The sequence below is a fragment of the Aulostomus chinensis genome, chromosome 1 (assembly GCF_037954235.1).
Source record: "Aulostomus chinensis isolate RoL2024-O1b breed Wild chromosome 1, RoL_Achi_v1.0, whole genome shotgun sequence".
Taxonomy (NCBI): domain Eukaryota; kingdom Metazoa; phylum Chordata; class Actinopteri; order Syngnathiformes; family Aulostomidae; genus Aulostomus; species Aulostomus chinensis.
The window spans coordinates 65431322-65454440 of NC_141320.1; the positions used below are offsets into that span (position 1 = coordinate 65431322).

Consider the following 23119-nt stretch of genomic DNA (forward strand, 5'->3'; position numbering starts at 1 on the left):
GTAATGATCTCTATCTTGAGTGTCTGGTTCCTCCTCAAGGATACAGTTTTTATTTCACTATTAGAGCTTCCACGCCGGTGCCAAAGACGGCCGGCAGCCCGGATATCCAACCCCAGCAGGGAGGATCTCCTACTCAGTCAGAGCTGTGAAACATGCAGCGATTGGCAAGAGAGATGATTACCAAAACAACCACACACACACACACACATGCGCGTGCGCGCGCGCACACATCTAAAGCTGTTTTAATGGAAAGTGTCATTTTGAGAGATGACAGGCAAAACTCCATGCTCTGACGATGTGTGTTCGTTTGAAAGTGTTGTTTTTTTGATGAAGCCAAAGCCGCTTAATCACCATTTAGGATTCATTCAGTTCCAAGCGCACAGTCTAACACGACAAGGGGAGTCGGTGTGTCTGTAGTTGTGCTCCATCAGCCCATCCTCGCCTCCAATCTGATCTGAGACGACCAGCCTGCTTGCATCCCAGCAGGAGCTCTTCTCCTTTGGAGAGAGCTTAACATGGGACATATGGGAAAGTCTTTGCCTGCCAGATCACTGTCTTTGGACAGAGCCAGTGTGGGATAATGACACACTGGAGACACGGCAAGTAGAAAATGAGAAACGGAGATCTGTTTCCAGGCTGACACGGTAACCCGGAACGTCCATGCTGTCTGTCCATTGAGTGAAAAGCACTCAGGCTTATATGATGACTGCGTGGCCTATTTTAGCCTCCAGACCCACATTTCAGCAGCAGCGTCTGGGTCACTCGTAGCGCTGTGAGAGTAGTGCCGGCTGCTTGCAGATGCCTCTCCGCATGGAGCTCCGGGATATCTGTGCTGTGTTTCTGGCATTTTTCCGGAAAAATGGCGGTGTTAAAAATGATGAAAAACTCAAGATGGGGTAAGTTGGAGCTTTAAGTTCTTTTTCAGGTTTGCGAGGGATTTTAAGGTTCGAGCCGCACAAAGCTGCTCAATTCAGAGCAACGGTTCATTTGTTTGAAGCTCGTGGGGACTTTTGACAGCAAAGGAGAGAAGACGCAGCGTGTGTCCTGATGATGCATCACTCTGCTGCAGCTCGCCGTCACATCAAAGTGCACAAGACGATTTGTGATCGTGTGTGTGTTTGTGTGAGTGTGACTGTGTGTGTGTTTTACAAAAAGGAATGTGAGCTAGAAGACCGTCAGACCTCAGGCTGGAAATTGATTGGACCCTTAATTGTATTTCCTGTGGAAGAAGGCGGCATTTGTAATTCAGCTTTAGCAGTAGAGGGGTCAAGGAAGTCACAATTTGCTTTCCTTATACAGACACACACACACACACACACGTCCTTCCTCTCCTGTTGTTTGCACTTGTTCCACTAACATCACGCTCAGCATGAGTTTATTTTCATGTCTACTCATCTGAAAGCTGCAGTTCATCCAACATTTGCATTTAACTGAGTTTTTCTGGCAGGTAAACAGGTTTTAGGTGGCAGCGTTTTCACGGTTAAGACGCATATTTATAGAAACACACATCCTGTTTTAGAAAGTCAGAATTACTGCATCCTTCACTCGCGCAAACGCTGAGGATATTTTAAGAATTGTTGATGGTTTGAACAGTGACTGCAGGGGACAGAATAGATTCCTTGCACAGTGACCTTGTCTTATTGTCCACATAAACTGATTCCAGTCCCTCAGCGCCGCCACCACACTTCAAAGTTTTCCGGCACTCGGAATAAAAAAAAAAAAAAGTCAGCGAGATGCCACGCATCTGTGACAGGAAACTTTGAAATGGAAGCTGTCTGGAAAGCTGGGCGCAGCTCCGGAGCACCCAGGATCTGTTCAGAAGTATAAAGAGCCCCTTTCAGGTGTGCACGTTCACCCCAGCCCCCCCGCCTCGAAAGAGCCAGACCTCCCCTCCCTTCATCGACATGGGGAAGCAGCAGCAGCATCAAAGTGTTTCCTGCTGCTCGGTAAGGTCACTGAGGTTTGGTGGTGGTGGTGGGGGGGGGGGGGGGGGTGTGCAGGTGTGCAGGAGGTGCATGACTACGCCAGCTACACAAACACGTGCTGATGTCATTAGATTCTACATTCATCACTTTCCTGCTGATTGGACGTGTGCTTGTGCTGGTTGCATCGGTTCTGACTCCATCTGTTGGCTCGCCTAATGACATTTAGCATGTTAGCTTTAAATTGATGGATTTATTCGGCATCTATGTGACATATTTGCAGATTCAACCTTCAAAATTGAACAAAAAATGAATCAAAAATGTGCAAGTGGCATCTTAAGGAGGTTGCATCTGTTTCTTAAACCAAATCAATGTGTCCAAGGCGGTGTTTCTGTTACGTTTCACTCAAAATGAACAAGCAGACGTGTGGCAACCATCTGCTTTGGATTAAGAACTTGCTGTAGGCAGAATTCAGAGGTTTATATTGGGAGCAAATAAGTTCAGTGACTCAGATCTAAAGACAAAAACTGAGGTTTGAGTTCTAGTTGGTCACCTTCCCGAATCGCCAGGACTCCTCGCCATGCTGCTCACGCCTGTCGCTCAGTCTTTGAGCCGTCAGCGTTCCTGCTACATCCTCTTTGCTGCATAGGTTGTGCTGATTAAGGCCAGCATCTAAAGCAGGAACTGGAGCAATCTGCCACCAGCCCAGCCTGCCGGCCGGCCCGGCTCTCCCAATGTTCACCCAGTAGCGAGCGGCCTGATTACAGCCGGCTTTACGGCACAGGCTGGACAGATGGCGTGGCCGGCGCCGTCCTCCTCTGCCCTGCCCGCCTGAACTCATTCACATTCATCCACTGACGCATGACAGATGAGTGGAGGGAAAGATTATTATATGATGACACAAGTGAGGTCATTGTCTGATGGGACTAAACTGTATGCAGGATACTTGAATGGGGAAAAAATGCATGCAAAGCTTCAGATTAAGAACTTTAAGAGCAGATTTGTTGGTTGGTGTTGCATCACTGTCACCAGTTTGGAGGTTTTAGGTTCATTACACCTACTGGCTGTACAATGACGTCAACAGGACAGTCAAGTTTCACGTGAACATCCGTGTGAAAAGGCAGAGGATCTTTGAAGCTTCATCAGATGAGTTTTCCCCGTTTTATTTTGTCAAATAAGAAGATGCCTTGTTCTGTTATGGAAGGCTGGCTGCCGCACCTTGAATGCCAGCTCTGTCTTATCACTTCTGACTCCGAGATCCCGTCTGCATCCAAGAACATCTTCTGTTTCTTATCGAGTCCTTGGTTAGATTCTGAATCCCAAGGAGTCAGAGTTCATCCTCCAGCTACAGGGATAGAGATGCCATGTGGATCTTATTGTAATGGAAAAAGAGGCACACACACACACACACGCACACACGCACACACACACACACACACACACACACACACACACACACACACACTCTCAGGCACCTGTTTTGCATGCAGCTCTCAGTGTTAGCAGCACCAAATAGAGGCGCAGATTGTTTTGAGGCAACCGGGCCGTGAAGGTCAAGGTCACTCGCTCGCTGTTTGCTGCTGTGATTGCACTTAATTCAAGCCATCAGCAGACACGCACGAGGCTGCATACGGACTCCAAATCACACAAGAAGTTTGCGCATTTTCCACTCGGCGGATGAAGTGTTCGCCGCCCAGCAGAAGTTAGTTCGGTCCAAAAACAATCGCACTCATCCATCCTGTGTCTGGCGTTGATTCTATCGCTCTCCGTGTCCACCGCAGGTTCAGGTGTGTGTGTGTGTGTGTGTGTGTGTGTGCGCGCGTGCGTGTGTGTGTGTGTGTGCGCGCGTGCGTGTGTGTGTGTGTGTGTACTTGTATGTAAATGCCAGTGAAAAATCAATATTCAGCAACAACATTCCATTTTTGGTGCTGATGAGGGTGCTGATGACTCTGGCGAGGCACCGTTTCAGAGGCTCCTGGGGCAAGGTCAACGCAGCCGCTCCGTCAGGATGAAGACAGCAGGCTCATGTGGCTCTGCTACATCTTGGAGCGCCTGAGGGGAGCCTAGAACCGCTGCTGGCTACAAAGCTACTCTTCCCCCGAAACAATGTCCCAGTTATTCACGATAATCCAAAAGTCTCCCTGGTACTGAGACTCAAACTGCATGAAAACAGTCCACAAAGCTGCCCGGAGACCTTCGGTCAGGCTTGAGCGACTGCTTTTCAGCTGCTATCCATCAATTATAAGTCTTGTATTGATGACGTGTGTCTTGCGTGTGCAGGATGGAAGAGACGGTGCGGTCGCTGCTGCAGAACCAGGGAGTCCTGGAGACTGCGGTGGACACGACGGACATCATGAAGGCCTACAAGGTAAAACTCAACCTGTGGGCCTGCAGCTCAAGTAAAGCCGATGATCATCGTCGTTGTCTTTGCTCACAAATAACAAGGAACCGTTGAGGAATGCTGGTGATGTCTGTGGGAGGAGAGGTGTCTGAGTTTACAGTCCACTCCGATTTTTTTGGTTTTGCTGAGCAAATGCAGTCTGAGCCAAGGTGAAAGCAATCATTGCTGACCCTGTGACATAAGAGGAACGGCTGCTGGGATTGAGCAGACAGGTTGAGGGAATAAGTAACACCGCCGATCCCTGAAAACACACTGTCACCTTTTGCACTTCACAATTTGGAGCTCGGCGTGTTTACACAGTGTTGCAGCGCTGAAACGCCGTCGCCTGTGTCTGTCTGTTATCGCTGCGATTTGATTCTCCACCCTGTCTCCGAGTTGGAACTCGCAAAAAATAAGTTATTCAGCCTCCAGCTGTGTGCGGTACCTCCTGATAAAGCAGCAAGAGTGCTAATCCTCTTCCAGTTCAGCGCATTTATGATATGAAACCATAAAGGAAGGAGTTCCTACTGGTTTCTTGATGCTCGCGTCACCCTGAGTGGGCGCGCCACTGGGGACTCTGGTGGGACGTCTGAGTCACATTTCAGATGGAAAATTTACATGCATCCCCTCTGCTGGGGCACGCTTAGCGGCTAATGCTACCATCCACCGGCTCAGCTCTTTTCAAGGATGGCGCGATCGACTTTTCAGATGAAACCAAGGAGACGCCGTCAAATGTTTCCTTCCTTCGAGGCCCCTCGGAAGCTGAAATCCTGACCTCTCACCTTTTCTGGGTCCTTTTTTGGTTCGCAGGCATTTACCGTAAATCTTTAAATATGGGTGGAGTAAAATTTTAGGGGGGGGGGGGGGGGGGTTTGACTGAGATGTTCACAATTCGCTCGACTCGAACCGCAGATTGATTCCCTTCATATAAACATGTTGACGGACAGGAACTGAAGCTTTTCTCGCTGAGTGACTTTAGAGACGGAGTTCATGATCAGCAGTGGATGGACATTGTCAAAGGGAACAATGGCGGCGTGTTATTGTGCTATTCCCAGTTGCTGAATAACTGACCAACCTCTTCTGCTCAGCTGCATTTTGTGTGTTCAGCAGACAAACTCAATAACTGGAAAGGGCAGCGTGAGGGACAAGGTTCCCTCCTCTGCAGCTGCTCCAGACTCTCCCTCTCCCTCTCCCTCTCCCTCTCTCTCTCTTTCTCGACGGAGATTATTATAGAGCCCTTTTAACGCCGCGTGATGAGTCGTCTCTTAAAGCGAACGCAGACTCTGCAGACAAAAGCAAACTGTGACGATAAAGTATTGCCTCTAACACAATTGTCTGATGGAATCAAACAAGATTGAAAACCTCATATGTTTTGAATAGATCGGATCAAGCCAGAACCAAAAGACATTATTTCCAATTCCTGTGAGGGGGAGGCGGCTTGTTCTTCAGAGCCCAGCCGCAGCCATCCATCAGTGCAGCTAACCTTGACTTTGTCCAGCATATTGTTGTCAGGTATGACAATGATCTGTCAAAGCACAGGTAGGCATGACAAATGGAAGAATTGCGCGGTGATACATCACACTCTTAACAACTGAGTGAGTCTGTGTCACCGTCAGAAAAACTTCATTCGGAGCGTTTGAGAGGTAGACACCCTTCCTGGCGCTGGGAGACAGTCTGGGAATGTCTCTGCTCCAGACGTTGGGGAGGATCACGTCAGATCTCTGCCACCTTCATCATGAAACCCAGCAGCCGATCAATTCGGTGATTTCATCGCCGTTTTCTCCTTTTTTTTTTCAATTGACTTAATTTGTCATCGCGTGAAGTATAAAACCCTTTAAAAGGATAAAAACAAGATTCCTGACTTTTCCTCTCACTGGAAATGAAACAGAGAAAATCTCATTCCTTTATTGAAGCGATAAAAACCCCTGGACGTATTCAACCTGCGTCGATCCGAAAAGAAACTTTGTGTGCTGATCGCTGCCGGCAGCAGACGGGGGCCATAATCAGACCACACGGGAGTGACATCACACTCTAATGTCCTTCAACATGTGGAATTCTTACGTCATCATGACTCTTGATGTCTGCGTTGCTTTTCTGCGAGTGGCCGCCCACGCCGAGGGTGACAGTCACCAGATGAGATTTACTTTTTTTTTTTTTTTTTTTTGGTGACACCTTGAAAAAAAGAACGGTTAAATATAACGAAGCTGGGAGATGGAGGCTGGAAATTCATTCCTGGAGAACTCCTGGAAGATGCAGCCCAAACGACCATGACACCACTTCCCTCAACATCTCTGCGCCGGATCGATCTCCATCTCGCTGCGCAGACTCCACTGTGAGCGAGAAGTCATTGTTAAGCCAGAGAATGTCTAATTAGCAGCTAATTATTACAAGTAGATAATTATGGCAGATGCCTGGAAGCTCCCCACCCTCAGTAGAGAGAGAGAGAGAGAGACGGTGTCAAGCCTGGTGAAGGCAGAGATAGTGAGTCCTCAAGGTCAGTGCTGGTCTCTGGAAAACAAGAGAAACCTGATTAGGGATTAAGGGATGTTTGTGAGCTCTGTTGTTGTCCCATCTGCCCATCTGATCCTCCTCGCTCCCACCTTCCTCCTTCCCTCTCATATCTGCCTTTCACGGCTCCCTAACCCTTTTTCATCTTATTTTGGCCTGAAACGTCGGTCATACCTCGTTGCTGAATTGCTTTCTTCCCATCTGCTCTGATTTGACTTGCCAAATCGTCCCTTTCTTTTTTCTTTTTTTTAAAGCTCTCTGTTTTGTCTGTGTGTTAGGATAAACTCTCAGAGGAACTGCACAAGCAGCATGACGGCCCTGAAGAGAACGGCTCCCCGCCGGCGTCTCAAACCCAGCCAGACCCTGCTGGGATGCCGTCGTGCGCCGATCCTGACGCCAGCCAAGCAGAAGACAAAACCAAGCTCCTTTTGGATCGTCTCAAGGCCCTGGAGGTAACGGCTTCTACGGCAGGCTTTTCTTTGATTCCTTCTCCCTTTCTTGCCCTCTTCTCCACCTACCTTTCTTCCTCGCCTCCACACTTGCAGCTTTCCTCCGTGGCGAGCCCGTCTGTCATTTGCTCGCTTGTGTCTGAAAGCATGACAGCTCATCAAACTCTCAAGAGCAAAGTCATCCTGTGAGAGAGGCCGTGGGGGCCTCGGGCTCTGCTCCAGCTCCGGTTTGTTTTCCCCGCTGCTCTGGGATTTCAGCTGCATTCTGCCTCGCACCCAGAAGCCTCGGACGGAGGCGAGCGGCCGTGATTCATGCGGACGGTAGACACGCTTCCGCTCCCATCTCCCCAGCAATTAGAGCACTCAGGCTTACTCAAGTTAGATCTCCAGTCTAAGTGGCTGTTTGATGCTAATCTGGTGGTAAACATGACAAGAAATCTTCCTCTTGTCTTAAATCCCTTGAAACCGTCTTCGGTTTTTTTGCACCATGGGTGGATGATGAACACATTTAAGAAGCTGAACGACAAACACAGCCCTCGCCACATGAAAGCTGCTGCTGATCTTTCGCAGCAGGAAGTACGGTCCAGCAGATCCCTTTGACCAAGCACATGACCTGAACATTACATTTCCAATGGCTTTATCAAAAGTTATCTGCCATTTTATTCCATTGCGCAGCGCTGATGATGAATTCCACACCAGCTAAAGCGGCGCGAGGCAATGCATCACCTGGCTGCACCGTCGCTAAACGCTGCAGACAGTAAGTCAGCACTGGCCAGCTCTCATTCCTCAGCTGCAGTCCAGGCCGTAGTATCGCATTAAGAGTCAGATATCAGGATAAATACCTGCTAACAGACACGGCAAAATTCCTCAGAAGGGTCATTTGGGAACGCCATACACGAGGAGCAGAGACAACATTTAGATTTGTCGCTGGGAGAATTTTTAGATGCCTTTCAAAAATGCACAAATGCATGCATTCATTTCTTTAAAAAAAAAAAAAAACAGATTAATGTTAAATTGAAACAGAGACCTGGTCATCAGACCCTTAACCTGCCAGAGACATGACCTCCACATTTTGTAGCCTGGGACATCCTTCTTGAGTCCTTGTTGATGTTTCAGGGGAATTCCCTCGATGGCATTCATGTGAGGTGACCTTTGACCTCCAAAATCTTTGCAGCTCATCATCAAATCCCAGTGGACATTTGAGCAAAAATTGAAAAGATATTGCGCAAATGAGAATGAGACTTCAGCCATGAACAAGCTGGTAGCCGTATTTGTTTAGTGTGTGTGTGTGTGCGTGTGTGTGTGTGTGTGTGTGTGAGACACCAGGACAGTCTGGTTTGAGTGGCTGGGCTCAGGATCAATACCAATCATGGTCCCTTGACAGTCTCAAAGAGCGTTATTGATCAATCGGACAGTTTAAACTGATATCAATAATCTCGTCTTATTACTGGTGTTGTTGTCGTCGGACTCCTCACGGGCGCTGGAGTCGCCGCTCGCCGCCATCCAGCCTCCCACATTTCCACAAGCTTGCAGAGAAGACAGAACCCTGCAATTCGTCTTCGTAACCACATTTAGCTTTGCTTTGAAATTAAGCAGCTTTTCATTTATCAGTGTGTTTATTACATTTTCCAGTGGAATCGCTCCGTAGCAGGCAGAAGACACCCCCTGACTGTGTCACTGCACACACACTACAATATCGCACTGGTCTGTCTCTTAGCAATGAAAACACTTGATTTCAAGGTTTCATTGCAGCAAGTCTGCGTTCACACAGGAGTCCCGGACAGAGAGACAGAGGAGCTCCTGCTCGCGTCGGGCTCCTTCTCAGAGTTTGTGCTCCAAAAATACGGTTTCCAGAGAGCTCCTCACTGACCACAGAGAAGGAACGCAAACCTACGATGACCAAAACAACCTCTCCCTTCAGTTTACTTATTTTGAAGCGAAATGATATCAAATGTGTTCCCGTCATTCAATAAATGAGTGGCCGTTGAATAAAATCTGGTCCCTCATTTCAATTATTTTGAGGCCACAAAGTAATAAAAAAATGACTAATGACTGACTAATTTGTGGGGACCAGTTCTCCTACGATCTCACGGCTACAAATAATTACACGAATGTTATTTTGTTTCTGAGGACACTTCAGAATATGAGTTACTGAAGTCATAACCTAGTTTTAATTGAAGGACTCAACCAGGACACATTTAATCACTCACTCATTACACCCGACCATCTTCTAGCTTTAATTAGTTGCTTCAATCGGACTGTTTTTTTGCAGTGATTATGTTTGGCTGGTTTCTACTAAAGGGCAGCGGGTGAGAGCACCATGCCGGCTGACAGCTCCTAATAGCTGCCCACGACTGACAAATTGGAAACTCCCAGAGATCAATAGGGCGGCGCCTCGTCACCGGTCAAGAGCAGGAGATATTCTTAGTTGGTCGGAACTCAAACGGCTATCTGCCACCCCAAAGTTCACCACCATAACTTCCATCCCCTTGACCTTTATCTCTGCTGCTTTTTAAATTCCTATTGGTCGTCCTGGTGCAGCGTTGACATCTGACCTTTTTCCTCTCGTGGCTGCAGCTTGATTGTTGTCTCACCGGATGGAACTACGCTGCTTGTGCGCTGACCGTGTGTTTCTTCGCAGGAGAAGAATTCCGCCTTGGCCGTAGAGAACGAGAGCCAGAGGGAACAGTACGAGCGCTGTCTCGATGAGGTGACGCACTTTTGCTTTCCTTGAAGAGTCCACAAGTGTTTGTCTTCACTTCATGTGCCAGAATGAGAAAGACTGTGCTGCCTCAGATTAGATGAGATCCTGCAGAGCTCCGTGTGCTTCCTGCAAGATTCACTTTGGCTGCACAGAGGTGTTGATATTAAAGCAATACTTTACCCGGAGAGGAGTTTTTTTGCCTTTGAAGTACTCACAAAACGATGTTTTGAACTCACAAACCTCCCAGGTGCATTACTTCTGTGTAACTTTGGAAAGAGCCGGCCACGTACATTTAGCCTCGTGATTACTGAGCCTGGCCAAGACGTGGATTATCAGGGTTGAGCCGCTAGCTGCTATTAGAGTCAAGCTAAACATACGTGTCCGCTTCTTCCTGCATCCCCGAGTCATGAGGAAATGGTGCAGGAGGGGGAAACGCACCTTTGTGACCTGTTACTTAGGGATACGTGAAGGGCATGAAGTTTTGCTTCAGTTCATATCTGAATATTCCAAGCTCTCCAGTCACCTAATTCTTCCCTTCAGGCTTTGAAAGTCTTTGAAGAAGGCATTTTTGAATCTCGGAGGGCTGTTGGTGCAGATGTGAAGCTCTGTGCCAGCTATGTGGAGCAGCCCACACGCACGGCACCTCAAATCAGTGTTTTGCATTGTTTCCAGTCAGTGTTAATTCGGTAATAAACATGTTCAGAAGCCGTAACCTGATGTGCGCGGGTGCTGCTGAAGCAATGGTTTACATAACAATGGCACGACTTTGCCCTCTGGTTACTTGAGAGCTTGATAAGGGCTGTTTAGAGAACCACATTAGGGGAATAAAGCGGCGAGGCTGCCGACCGTGCCTGCTTGCTGAATCACTCTGAGTGGGTGAGATGGCGAGTGCTGCTAAGGGGAAGCGTATCCACTGGGGACAAGTTGCACAATTTGTCCTGGAAGCAAGCGGCTCAGTAGACTGAGCAGATGTGCCGGAGGGTGGGAAAGATGGGTGAGAGGAGAAAGGGGGATAAAAAGGGGAAGGACGGGCAGAGAGGAAGAAGATTAAAAGTGAGTGATAAAAAGAAAGGGGGGGTGGGAATGTTTTCACGCAGCTGTATTAGAGTTTTCATCCTTTTCTGCTTCTGTGGCTTTGTTTTGCTGATGAAGCGCCTTTAAAGTTTGCTCTGTAACAGAAGGGATGATTTTTTTTTCTGTCAAACCAGCTGTGTTGTCGTGTGTAGGCGAACTCATTTTGTTTAATGACTTGATCAAGGTCCTCTGATCAGACTGGTCCACTCCAGTCCTTCAGCTTCTGACTCCAGCAGGTCTGGAGTCTGAGGTTCCAGAGGCAGAGGCTCATTTCACCGTGTTTACTCACTCATTCAATAAACGAGAGTGAGCGCACTCCAAAGAGCCGGCGTGGCTTCACACGGTATTAATGAGCAATCAATGGGCTGTAATCTGAGCTGCTCCTCCAGCGGCGCTGTGGTCTGAGGCGTGGGCGGGTGAGCGCCGCCGCGAGACCGAGGCCCAGGCACAACAGCTCTTGAGCCACACACCCCTCGGCGCCTGCAGCGACCCGGCGCTGTCGATTCCGCCGTTAGGAAGTGAGAGTTAAACTTGCGGATGTAAAACACAGCAGCAGAAGACGAAGCTGTTGTGGATTCTTAATAAATCTTGTTGTTTTCGTCTCGTTCAAGGTCGCCAATCAAGTGGTCCAGGCACTTCTCACCCAGAAGGTTCGCCGCCTCTCATTTTAATGATCAACAACAACCCCGCCGTTGTTGACTGTGCTGACTTACCTGCTCTCTCTGTTCCTTCAGGATCTGAGAGAGGAATGTCTGAAGTTGCGAACTCGAGTGTTTGACCTGGAGCAGCAGAACCGGGCGCTGGGCGTTTTGTTCCAGCAGCGGATCAAGCCCGCCTCCGACTTGCTTCTCCAGGTAAAAATATTTATTTCTTCCTTTCGCAAAAACCAGACAAGGATGAGTGAAGTTTGTGTATGTTTCCTCTTACTCAGTGGTATCACAACCTCAATTTTCAACTTCCAGATGTGCACAACATGGACTAGAGTAGGAGACTGCAGAAATTATCCTTTTACAGACCCCGAAGTGAGCACGCCAGAACAGGGGGGAAAACAACACTTCAGGCTCTGTGCAAACTCAGAGAGTCTGTGCACCTTTTTTTCCCTCTTGCTTTACTCCTCCATGTACTCCAGAATGCACACAGAGCCAGCCATGTACACTTAGCTTGAAGCTAACGGCGACTGACGGCTAACAACAGCGGAACCCTGGAGCTCGTCGTCCGCTGTGAGCGCCTCCAGGAGAAGCAGATGCAGATGTGAAGAGCTTAACATGTTAACATGTGTGCAGTTCTTGATTCTTTGGGAGATTTTCTCGAATAGAAAAGTCTGCAGCTCTCCACCAGTGAGAGGCGACCCGTCTCCTCCAAACCAGCAGCCATTTAAACTCTCGTGTGCCGCCATCAGACGAGCACCACTGTATTTATATTCTCCTCAAACATCACATTCTGGTGGTCAATCTCTCATCTAGAGTGGCTGGAAATTGCTTCAGTTCATCTTTGGTCCCCTTGAAAAACACCAATTTACTGTAAAGTGTGTGTGTGCGTGTGCGTGTGTGTGTGCATTCCAGCGTGATTTGACGGCGCTGCCGCTTGACCCATCTATTATCAAAGATGATACATTGTTTTGTATAGCGCTGAGGTCAGCGCGGATTTTACATAATTGTGAAAAATGTCTGAAAATAGGAAACAGCTGGGAAAAAGGGGCAGGGAGGAGTGGCTGTTTGTTTCAAAAGAAAGAAAAAGGTAAAACAGAAAAAGAAAAAGAGCAAGGTTAGATAAGAAAGGAAGGACGAGGAGTTGGAAATGGAGAGAGATGAGCTAGCGGAGGGGGGAAGAGGGGAAAAACTATGGAGCGGATCAGAGGAGGCAGGAATGGAGTAAATGGTAGAAAAGAGAAATCATCTGGCTCTGGGTGTGTTGTAAAGCTCTCTATCAGTTCCAGCTTCTTTCAGCGCCATTATTGGACGGGCGGGGCCGTTGTCAAGTGAAACTGCAATATAAAAGGCTGCAAGAGGGATATTGATGACACCACCGCGGGGACCAAGAGGGGCAATCTGGCCGGCGATGTGAATTAGGGCCCTCGGAAATATGATGGAGCTGCGTCTCATTGGCACGTCTCAGTGTAATGTCTCCTCATTCAGCTGAAAAGCAACTAAAGTTTGTAGTGTGAGTGTGTGTGTGTGTGTGTGTGTGTGTGTGTGTGTGTGTGTGTGTGTGTGTGTGTGTGTGTGCGTGCACGCGTGGGAGGCCAGAAGGAAATCACACAACATGTTGATGAGCATCCACATTCCAACACGTCCCTCACTGACGCAGCTGCTCTCCCTGGAAGCTTCGTCACTGGAGGATGAGTCGTCCGCCTGCTTATTATTTCATAATGACATTTCCATCGCCGCCGAGTGAGAAGAATTAATCACAAAGTGGTCACATGACCCTCCGGATGTACTGCACATCTATTATGAGCTCTCCGGTCGGGACGAGGAGAGCTGTGAAAACATCTTTATTTACCCAGGAAGATGGAGGGTCCAGAGAGATCCATCAATCAACGTGGTGTCATGTGACTTCTGGTTTAGCTTTGGGTCAGCTGAGCGCCTGCACGTCAGTTCCCTGGGCTCAGAGGTGCTGGTAGGAACAGCCCGGCTGGCTGAGTCCTGCTAACCAGCTGCTTCTTCTCTTCAGAAATGAACTAGAATATTTTTAGAAGAAGAAATGCTTCCATTCAGTTACGGGTCAATCTTCCAAGTAGCGCAAACGTACTGTTGCATCAGTCAGTGACCAACTGCAGACTGACACTTTGCACAAAGCGGCCCTCTGCTAGCGGATCAAATCATAATAAAATATTCAATAATTAGGAATTAAGAGCTTGACTGCACCCAGACTGAATGAACTTGGCGCAAGAGCGTTTTAAGCAGGAGGGAAGGAAGCCGAGAGTGGCGTAGCCGCACGTCTTGAGACGAGAATGTGACGGTTTAAAGACGTGAAAGTGCGGTTGATCAAATAAGAAGAATTTCCCAGTTCTGCTCTTGTATTGTATTTCCACGTGAAACCTTTAATAATTCAGCTGATGTGAAAGCAAGCAGCGAGGGTCTCAGCTTCGTCTCTCCCCCTGCAGCCTCAAGCAGAGGGAGACTTAATCACCCATATGAGTGTGTTTCCATTCTAGCTTGAACCTTTTGCTTATCAGTAATTAAACGTTCTCTAGTTCCCTATGGGCATCTTGAGTTTCCCTGATAAAGAACCCTCCTGATGGCGGCTGCACCACCCTCCCTGCCTTCTGCTCCATCACTTCCAAAAAAAAATGCCACATATCCTTTCCAGAAAAGTCTGACCTTAACCTTAAAAACAGAAGAATGGCGCTTCTCTCAAATGATGGTGTACGGTATTTGCAAGCGAAGGGAAAATGACTCGTGTGCGTTCCCTTCTCCTCGCGCTGCTTATCAAATACGACAGGCGAGTGGCAATTGAGTCACCCATTACTGGGGAAAATGCTTGCTTGTTCTTGAGCTACCTCGCGGGGCCCAAGGACACGGCGTGAACGCGGTGACCTCATTACCGCAGACCTGCAGTTTGCATAGTCAAACATCTGCTGCTGCCATAACTATTCGCTGGAAGTTGCTGTGCAAAGAAAGTTTAAAAAAAAAAAAAAAAACATTTACTGTCAGAATATCCCTTTTTCAGCCCTCATGAGCCGTGTGTGTTGGTATTGCTGCAGGTGAAAGCTGCCTGTCCAGCTGCTGGGTCTCTGGTGGTGCGAAGCAGCTGGGGTTTAAACAGCTGGTGAAAACTCCGATGCGTTATATTATTTTATATATAACCACAGAAATACACTCACTATTGTTCCCGTCTTGTTGCCGGATCATCCGGTGGCGTCTTCCGAACATTACCTCGCCACCTTGATTTTGGCCTTGACCCTCAAAAAGTTTCAAATCCATGCAGCCTCGTCATCTACTCTTTCACTACGTGACCCTGTGACACTATCGACTGAATGCTTGATGAGGATGCTGAGGAGGTGAAATCCTGCACTCTATGATAAGATCAGAGCCCCCCGTGACTCCTCAGCCGCCCCGCGGACGGCAGGGAGCGCCGGAGAGGCAGTACCCAACCACGTAAACGCTTTTGAAAAGAGATAAAACAGAAATCTTCATCGTTACAGCCTTTGAACCAGATCAGTCAAGATCAGCAGGCTCGGCAGGGACTAGCCGACCGTCAGGTGGGCCACAAGGCCGCCACGACCAGAAATGTAGGGAGAACCTGCTGCTGGACCAGCCCATCCCACTGCGGGATATTTAGCCTGGAAGTTGTGTCAAGGAGACGCGAGTGCAGCGATGCCCGTCCCCGTCAGAGGGATACGGTCTCGTAATTTGCAGGTCATGTGAGAAAACGCACACGAAATCAAGACCCGTGTAGTTTAAATTAAACGGAGAGTCACTGACAAACAAGAAAATAAAGGTGGGTGGAATTTTGTTCCCTGCACCCTGAGTTCATTTTAAAAGCTAAAACACTGAAATATATTCATTATGAAAATGATTTTCATGATCTGCACGCAGACTTTGAAAGCGGGCATTGAGCTCATTGTTTCCATGACACCAGAAAGAACTGTTTATTCATGAGTCACACTAAGCAGCTTCTGCTTCGAGTGTCAGGCTGAAAGTTGGAGGAAAGATGAAAAAAAAACAAGGTTGTGTTTTGGCCACAGGCGAAGTGATGCAGGTTGTTTGTTCTGAAGAGTCACATTCGCTATCATTAGGAACTGTTTTGTCTTCCATAGCTCAGAAACACGATTCATGGAAAGGCAATAAAAAAAACAACAACAAAAAAACAACCCGCATCCAACCGTCTTTATTTTCTGGTTATTTCTGGAGCTTTTTCACAGCACACGTAATTTTAACTGCAGAAATTGAGACAGAAATACAAGCATGTGTAAAAACAAAGCCCATGCTCCCTGAGTAAGCATTAGTTTTACCCTTGGCAGGAAATCCAAGTGTTTTGTTCCGGCATATTGAAGTTAATTTGAGCGCAGGGAACTCGGTGTAATTAACTTCTGAGATTAATACACGGAGATGTATTTGCTTTTGTGTCCTTCCCTCTTAAGCATATAGGAGCTAAGTAACTGAAGAGATGGCAGATGAGCGTATGAATTGGAAAAAAAATAAATAAATCAAAAGGAGTCCCTTACTCCCTGATGCAATTATTTCTTATTCACATTAGTTTTTTTTTTTTTTTCCTGGCTGATGACATTAATGACTTTGAGCGAGTGAGAGTGAGAATCGGGGCGCTAGTGAAGAGAGTCCGAGCTCGTGGAGCTGTTTTAGATGTTGGAAAATAATGAAATCATATTACATTTAACATTTTAGGAGAGAGCAGGACCACTGAGCTGTTCAAAAACAAACCAAAAAAAAGTCATGAAACTTCATGAATGCGGTGCTGTACAAACCGATGGAACAGCAAGTGAAGGAGTCTCACTGCTTCTTTATTTGAAACCACCACAGATCATGTGAACATCTCGAAAGCTGAAAATAAAAGTATTCAGCGTGTCCTTCCACTTGCCTTCCAGAAACTCCACTCTCGAATCATGGATCTGTCTGCAGCCGACCTGCTCCTGGAGCCGGAGAGAAGCAAAGCCTTCTTGCTTTCCAGGAACACAGACTCTCCTTCCAGTGTAAGCTTAGTGCCATGTATACTGTATATGTATATGTTTTTAATACAAATCGGGCACCCCTGTTCACTCAAGAAATCATTACAAGATATTAAAATACAGACCTGACCATCAAAAGACGTGACCCCCCCATCTGCTCTGAGCAGGAGGAGTATCACTTTGCAGAAAGAGGAATAAATCCTCGTCATATTACCAGAAAACCATCGATTGAGACTCGGTAAAAATGACTCCATAGGACAGTGCGGTACATTAGTCATCTTATGTATTATGCATTAAGGACTGAAAATGAGTTTGTTCCCTTCTTTTACCCTTTTACCCCTCTGAGGATGCCACCTGATAAACTGTACTGTGTTCCATGAGAGCGGAGAGGAAGACGAGTCAATGAAATAATAATGGCTAAGATGTGAATTATACATCACCCTGTTATCAAATGGGCCTGATCTCCTTGAATAGATTGTGTTAGGTGATACACACTCTAGCCTACTGGAACGGATTTATTTGCATATCAGTCACATTTTCTGCAATCGGATACTAATTGGAGACACATCTGTGGTGTTGTGGTGACTGCACATGTGAATTTGATTGATGTTTTTATTTCAGCTTGCAGAGCATTTTCCGAATATTTCCATTGGTCTGTCACATCTTTGTTGCATATCTGTCACCACTAAATGAACAGCAGGTAGCAATTAGATATGCAACACCACCCTAGAGCTCACATATGAAATGCGTAATCAAAGGGCAATTTTTGTAAAACGTACACCTACTTTATCCAAGCCTCGCCAACGCAAGTTTACAGAATTTTCCCAGCTCTGAAGACGCTATCAACTGAATAAATGATGCTTATGTTGTGTCTCTGTGCCATAGGAGGTTCAGGTGAATGGAAAGTCGGGTCTTCCGGTGACCAAGTGTCTGAGCCAACTGAGTCTGACAGCACCAGCGCCTGCCTACCCCCGCAGCAGCTGTAGCAGTAGCGAGTTGTCCCTGTCAAGTGCTTGCAGTGAATTTTCCAGCGGCTCATACACCTGGAACGATGGACGGTCCGGTGGCAAAATGGTAATCACCTTAACTCCATAAAGCCCAGCAGGAATTCCATAAAACTCTAAGTGATTGCTCACATTTCAGATAGTTGTAGGGTTTACTGGTAAGACCCAAATTAATCCTTGGGCTTACTCTAATTCTGCTGATTACAGCTCCCAAGGAAAGCTCCACAGAAAAAGTTGAGAAATGTTTTCACTTCTCAGGCCGGTTGAGCACAGTAACGTGGCTCACGATATTTAAATTTGACACAAAAACAGTATCATGACCGTAGCAGAGCGGCAATGCGCACCCTGATCACGTACAACAGCGTGTACTTAAATATGGAGCGTGTCCAAACTAATTTCTCTTCTTTTTCCCTGTAGCCATCTCTGACGTGGGAGAAGAGGTTGAGTTTGGGTTCGTCAGCTCCCAGTAATATCTGTGCCCCCTTAGAGGAGCAGCTGCCCACGCGGCGCAAAGAGACCAACATACTGGAGGGGCTGAGAAAGCTCCAGAGGAGGAAGCACAGATCCTCATCAGCATCCAAGGTCTCCAAGTCAGGCGACAAAGACTGCATGAACTCCAACGAGGGCATCTACTCCCTGGGTATCAAGAGTAGCAGTAAAGGGGTGTCCAAGCCTTCCCATGTGGGTCGAAGTTTAGCTGGCGGGGGGAAAAAGTTTTTGTCCGATTCTGATGATGCAGACGATGAACTTGCACATTCCAGCCGGGCAGATAACATCCCCACTAAGGATGGCTGGTTCTACTGCAGTCGGCTCTCCCACAGCATCTCAGACAGTTTGTGTAGCTGGGAGGGGATACAGGACAGTGGAGGAGGGGGGGACACTTGCACAGGCCCTGTGGCTACAAACCCTCCTTCTGGCTACGACTCAAAGGAGCGTCCTGAGAAACTCCTGAGTTTCATTAACAGCTTTCTCCCCGAGGGAGGACGGACATCGGCTTTCAGCAAACCATCCAAGCTGCATTTCACCCCTTCTGACCAAGAAGGTTCCAATCACCTCTCTGACGCTGATGATCCAGAGGAACTCACCTCTGAGACGACAGACATCCGGACGTCCTTTAACCAGCCAGCAGAGCAAGCAGAAAGGGACCCCAAGAGGTTGTCCAGGGATGCTGTCAAGCTGCTTGTACACCAGCGCCTGCAAAGGGACCAAGGACGGACTCAGTCTGCTGATGGGAGGCAAAGGCCCCTCAGCCTGATTAAGGAACCTAAAGGGGCCAAGAGCAGTCAGTCTGAAGAGAGCATCATGGCAATATTTGATGCAGAGGGAGAACCAATTGAACTATGTGCTCAGAAGCTTTCAGCAGATGCCGGGCCTCGAAATGACACAAGAGGTAGCAAAGCAGTTCCTGATTATGCAGAAATAGTTGCTCAAGAGAGGCCAACAAGGCAAAAATCAGCAAATGCAACAAACTACACTGTTCTCGAATCTCCTGAGAAGCCATCTGAATATCAGATCAGGACGAGCACAGCGAGCAACAGCGGGGTGGACAGTGCAGAAAGGTTGTCGATGCAGCTGACTCCGCAAAGGAAACTAATCAAACCACCAAGCAGCCGAGCTAATAAAGGCCACTCCATCCCTCCTGTGAATGATCCTGCAGGTTCCAAGTCCAATGGTTCAAAAATACCAGGTCGTAATAAACCTTCAGCATCCCCTATGAGATTGCCTAAGGGCTCCACCACTGAGTCAGGTAACAGTGGAAACTCTGGACCCAGTGGGCAGGAGAAATCTCCATCCTCTCCAACAGTTAAAATGTCCAGGTTCATCAAGAGCTCACAGAGCCCCAAGGTGGTAAACTCCAAGCTCTCCAACAGGCCCGAATGGAGTAAAGGCTCGTCCTCCAGTTCCCCTCAACTCTCAAGGAGGCATCTGGAGTACGGTGACAATAGTGAACAGCCAACCAGAGACAAACACTGTGAAACCATGAAAAATAAACTCAGGTCCCCTTCTCCTCCCCTTCCCCCAGGCCGCACCACCTCTTTACTGATCAGACCAAATTACGAAGGGTCGCCTCAAGCACATAAAGTAGGGGTGGCTCAACCATCCACACCAACCACTGTGAGGGGCCCTCCCCCAAGTTACCACACCTCACTTCTACCAAATATGCAAGCTACTCTACCCATTAAGGACAAAGACTGTTTAGACCTGGATGCAGGCTATGGGACTGCACTTGCACCTCAGAAACTGGTTGATAAAACCAGTCAGCACCTTCAAAAGTCCCCTGCCATGACTCAGACACCCACAAGAGGCACTTCCAAGCGGATGACCATGAAAGACTACCTCCCTTCTTCAAACTCAGGGTGTGCTCCAGAACCTGAAAATGCACCTAAAAGCTCAAAGAATGTCCCTCCTCCCTACAGTGCCCTCAGAGGGTCCTCACTACAGAACTCATTTGCAAGTAAGAGAGGATCCACCCATGAAAATGTCCATCAGTCAGTGCAAAAGACCTCTGTTAGTTTACCTCTTCAGGACAACCCTCAGGCTAAAACAGAGCCACAAAATGGTAAAGATGTTGTCAGCCCACCAAGCTCAGTTGTGACTTCCCCTAACTCAGGGGAGAAAGCCTCGAAGACTCGTATCCCAATGGGCTTTAAAGCATTTTTAAAATCTCCCCCCAGCCATAAAAATAATCCCTCTATACCGGGCAAGCAGGAGAAAGATCATATCAATTTAGTCTCCAAGGAGACTGTGACTTCAAATGCCTCCACCCAGTGTGACAGCTTGCAGCCCTTGTACAGTATTGATCCACCACCCAAGATGTCCGATACAGAGGGGAAAGGTGAGGTCCAGTGTAGGTTACTGGAGGAGGAAGGAAATGCTCCTGTGTTACAAGAGGAGGGGGATGTTAGCGAGAAAGGGAAAAGGAGCAGCCAACTTTTCTCTAGATCCACATCTGTTACTACAAAAACACATCTAAAGCCAGCCTTGGGGATGAATGGGGCCAAAGCCCGTAGCCAGAGTTTCAGCACCAACTACATCGAGAAACCCAACATCAACGCTCTGGACGGACTGGGAAAAATCAGAACTCAGATCATCACCAACTCAGGAGAAAGGGGTAACTCTCTGTCAAGGCAGAGTTCCTTGGAAGTGCCCGGTGTTGGGTTAGCTGAAAGCCCTCTCCATTCCCCCAGAGCCAGGCTTAGCCACTATGGAGGTATGATTGCCTCAAATAGTCCCCATAGTCAGCCTGAGAGGACGTCCAAGTTAAGCTCCAAAACTGAGGGGTCACACAGCACAGCAAAGGGGGAGGGAATCGCTTCACCCTCTCAAAAAGAGGTGCGAAGCCTTCCCATCAGTGACAGGATTGGGTTGAACAACATCCGTAAGCCAGTAAAAGTTGCTTCACATCCACAGTTTCAGCCTCTGCCCTCTCATCGTTATAGCTCAGAAAACCCAGCCCGAGAGACGGGAGTCAAGGGAAGTGTCCCGAACGAGCCAGACTTTAGCTTGGAAATCAAAACTCAGATGGAGACGCCGAACAAGACCCCTGATATGGAAGAGAAAAAAATCAGCCCAACAGCCTGCACTATCGAGGAGAAAGTCATGATGGGAATCGAAGAGAATTTACAAAAAAGTCAAGAACAGGAGAAGGTTGCTGCCAGCGAGGCCAAACAGAAGACGGGCCCCTCCCTGGCCAATTGGTTCGGCTTCCGTAAGAGCAAACTTCCAGCTTTGACAGGCAAGAAAGCAGAGTCACCCAAAGGAAAAGAGGAGAAGAAAGAGCTGAAGATCGGATCGGTGCTCGGAGGCAAACAGATAAAGTCTGACAAGAAGAAGGACAAGAAGAAAAACGATAGCCAACAAGAGGTGCAGAATCTGTCTGAGATGAACAACAAGCTGAGTTCCATCATGGACCACTGCAACAATCAAATGGGACAGATCGCCACCCAGATCCAGTGCACCACGGCCCTCATTGGCAAAGACCAGTTTGTGAAAGAGCTTCTTGGCAGGTGGGTAAAGCAACAAGAGTGAATTGAGCCCTGTTGTCTTAGCACGAGCAGCGTCTGTCTTACACTTAGCAGCAAACTCGTCGAGGCAGGAAATCTCACACCCTTAACTTCATCGAATTGCCTCTAAAAACAGTGTCTTTCAAAAGTACCTGCCAACGAGCGCTGGAGAGCGTAGGAGCTGTAAACACTTGCGGCGTTCCTTTGTGTGTGCTTGTGTTCGTGACGGGAGGGAGGGAGGAGCAAGTCAATGCAATATATCAGCATTTTTCTTTCCTTGATAAAACAGGAGCTCATACAGTTTTTCCTTGCAGGACTGCTGGGAAGGCCAATTCTGTGGCCACATCACCACCTGGGATCTCCACATCCAAGAAATACGCTGAAATGAAGGGTGATATGGAGATCTGCCCAGATGCAGCGGTGAGTAAGCAAACTCCCCACTTATATAATGCTTGTTTGTGTTGTTTGGATTGCAGATACAAGCACGAGTCTGAACAAAAACCCATCCAAAACAAGGCCGCCTCTGCACCATCAAATCCCCCCCAGGCTCACCATTGATTCACACTGACTCAGCCTCCTTGTTCCTACCCTGGACGCCGCTGCCGCCGCTGCTGTTGTTTCGAACCTCACCACAAAAAAACAAATGCAGCTCCTCTCTTTTACATCATCTCAGTACACTTTGCAAGGCTAAAATTATGACCTTGCGGGTTTTATTTTTTTATTATCTGTCAGTCAGATGACAAAAAAAGGATGAAGAGGCTGAGTGTTTGAGTGAGCCTGGTAAAAAGCAATAAAAAGAAAGGAGCAAATTGAAGGGAGAAATAGAATGACACAAAGAGCGTCTAATGTAGGAAATTTAATCCAGATGTGGGAGTTTGATAACATGGAGGAGCCCCTTATCAGAGGCACTCCATTTGACAAAGGGGGCCATTTAATACCATCCTCCAAGCCTTCCCTCCGTCTTCTCCCTGAAGAAATGCAACAAAAGAGCGACACTTTATGACCTATAAAGCTCTTTTTTGCAACACCCAACAACCACTTTTCTTTATAACCTAATTAAAGTAACGCAGGAAAGTATGACAATTACAGGGCTTCTTTCAGAACAAAACTTTGAATGCGACAAAAACGTCAGACTCTATTAAAGAGGAAATGTCATAAAATGCATGAACATGTCGCTGCAGTGACTGATGGCTTTCATTCTCCTCTGCAGTTCTTCCTCGAAGTAGCTTTTACTCGCGACATGTTGTTTAACAGAACCGTAGCAGTTGTGCGTTTGAAACCCCATGGAATAGTTGGAGGTATTTATTACATGCTGAGGTTTGGTGAGGATCTTAGATGCTGAAAATATTCATATTTTAAATGTAAATTAAAAGCAGGTCTACTCCGGCTTTTATGTGGTGTTCATATTTTCATGGTATTATTATGTAAAATCCTTGTATTTCTCATGG

General features: G+C 47.5%; 1 protein-coding gene across 7 annotated transcripts in view; it reads left to right on the forward strand.

Annotated features, from left to right (window-relative positions):
• Positions 1 to 23119, forward strand: part of LOC147272775 (nck-associated protein 5-like) — a 109632-nt gene that overhangs the window by 71442 nt on the left and 15071 nt on the right. For 6 of the 7 annotated variants that reach the window (XM_086201297.1, XM_086201246.1, XM_086201263.1 and 3 more), the window contains 9 exons: positions 4203 to 4290; positions 7089 to 7262; positions 9901 to 9969; positions 11649 to 11687; positions 11772 to 11891; positions 16583 to 16687; positions 17549 to 17737; positions 18085 to 21674; positions 21986 to 22091. In XM_086201297.1, coding sequence (XP_086057423.1) covers positions 4203 to 4290; positions 7089 to 7262; positions 9901 to 9969; positions 11649 to 11687; positions 11772 to 11891; positions 16583 to 16687; positions 17549 to 17737; positions 18085 to 21674; positions 21986 to 22091 — 4480 coding nt within the window. Of the gene's footprint in view, positions 1 to 744; positions 897 to 4202; positions 4291 to 7088; positions 7263 to 9900; positions 9970 to 11648; positions 11688 to 11771; positions 11892 to 16582; positions 16688 to 17548; positions 17738 to 18084; positions 21675 to 21985; positions 22092 to 23119 lie in introns of those variants that run through there. The other variant, XM_086201281.1, reaches the window with a different exon arrangement.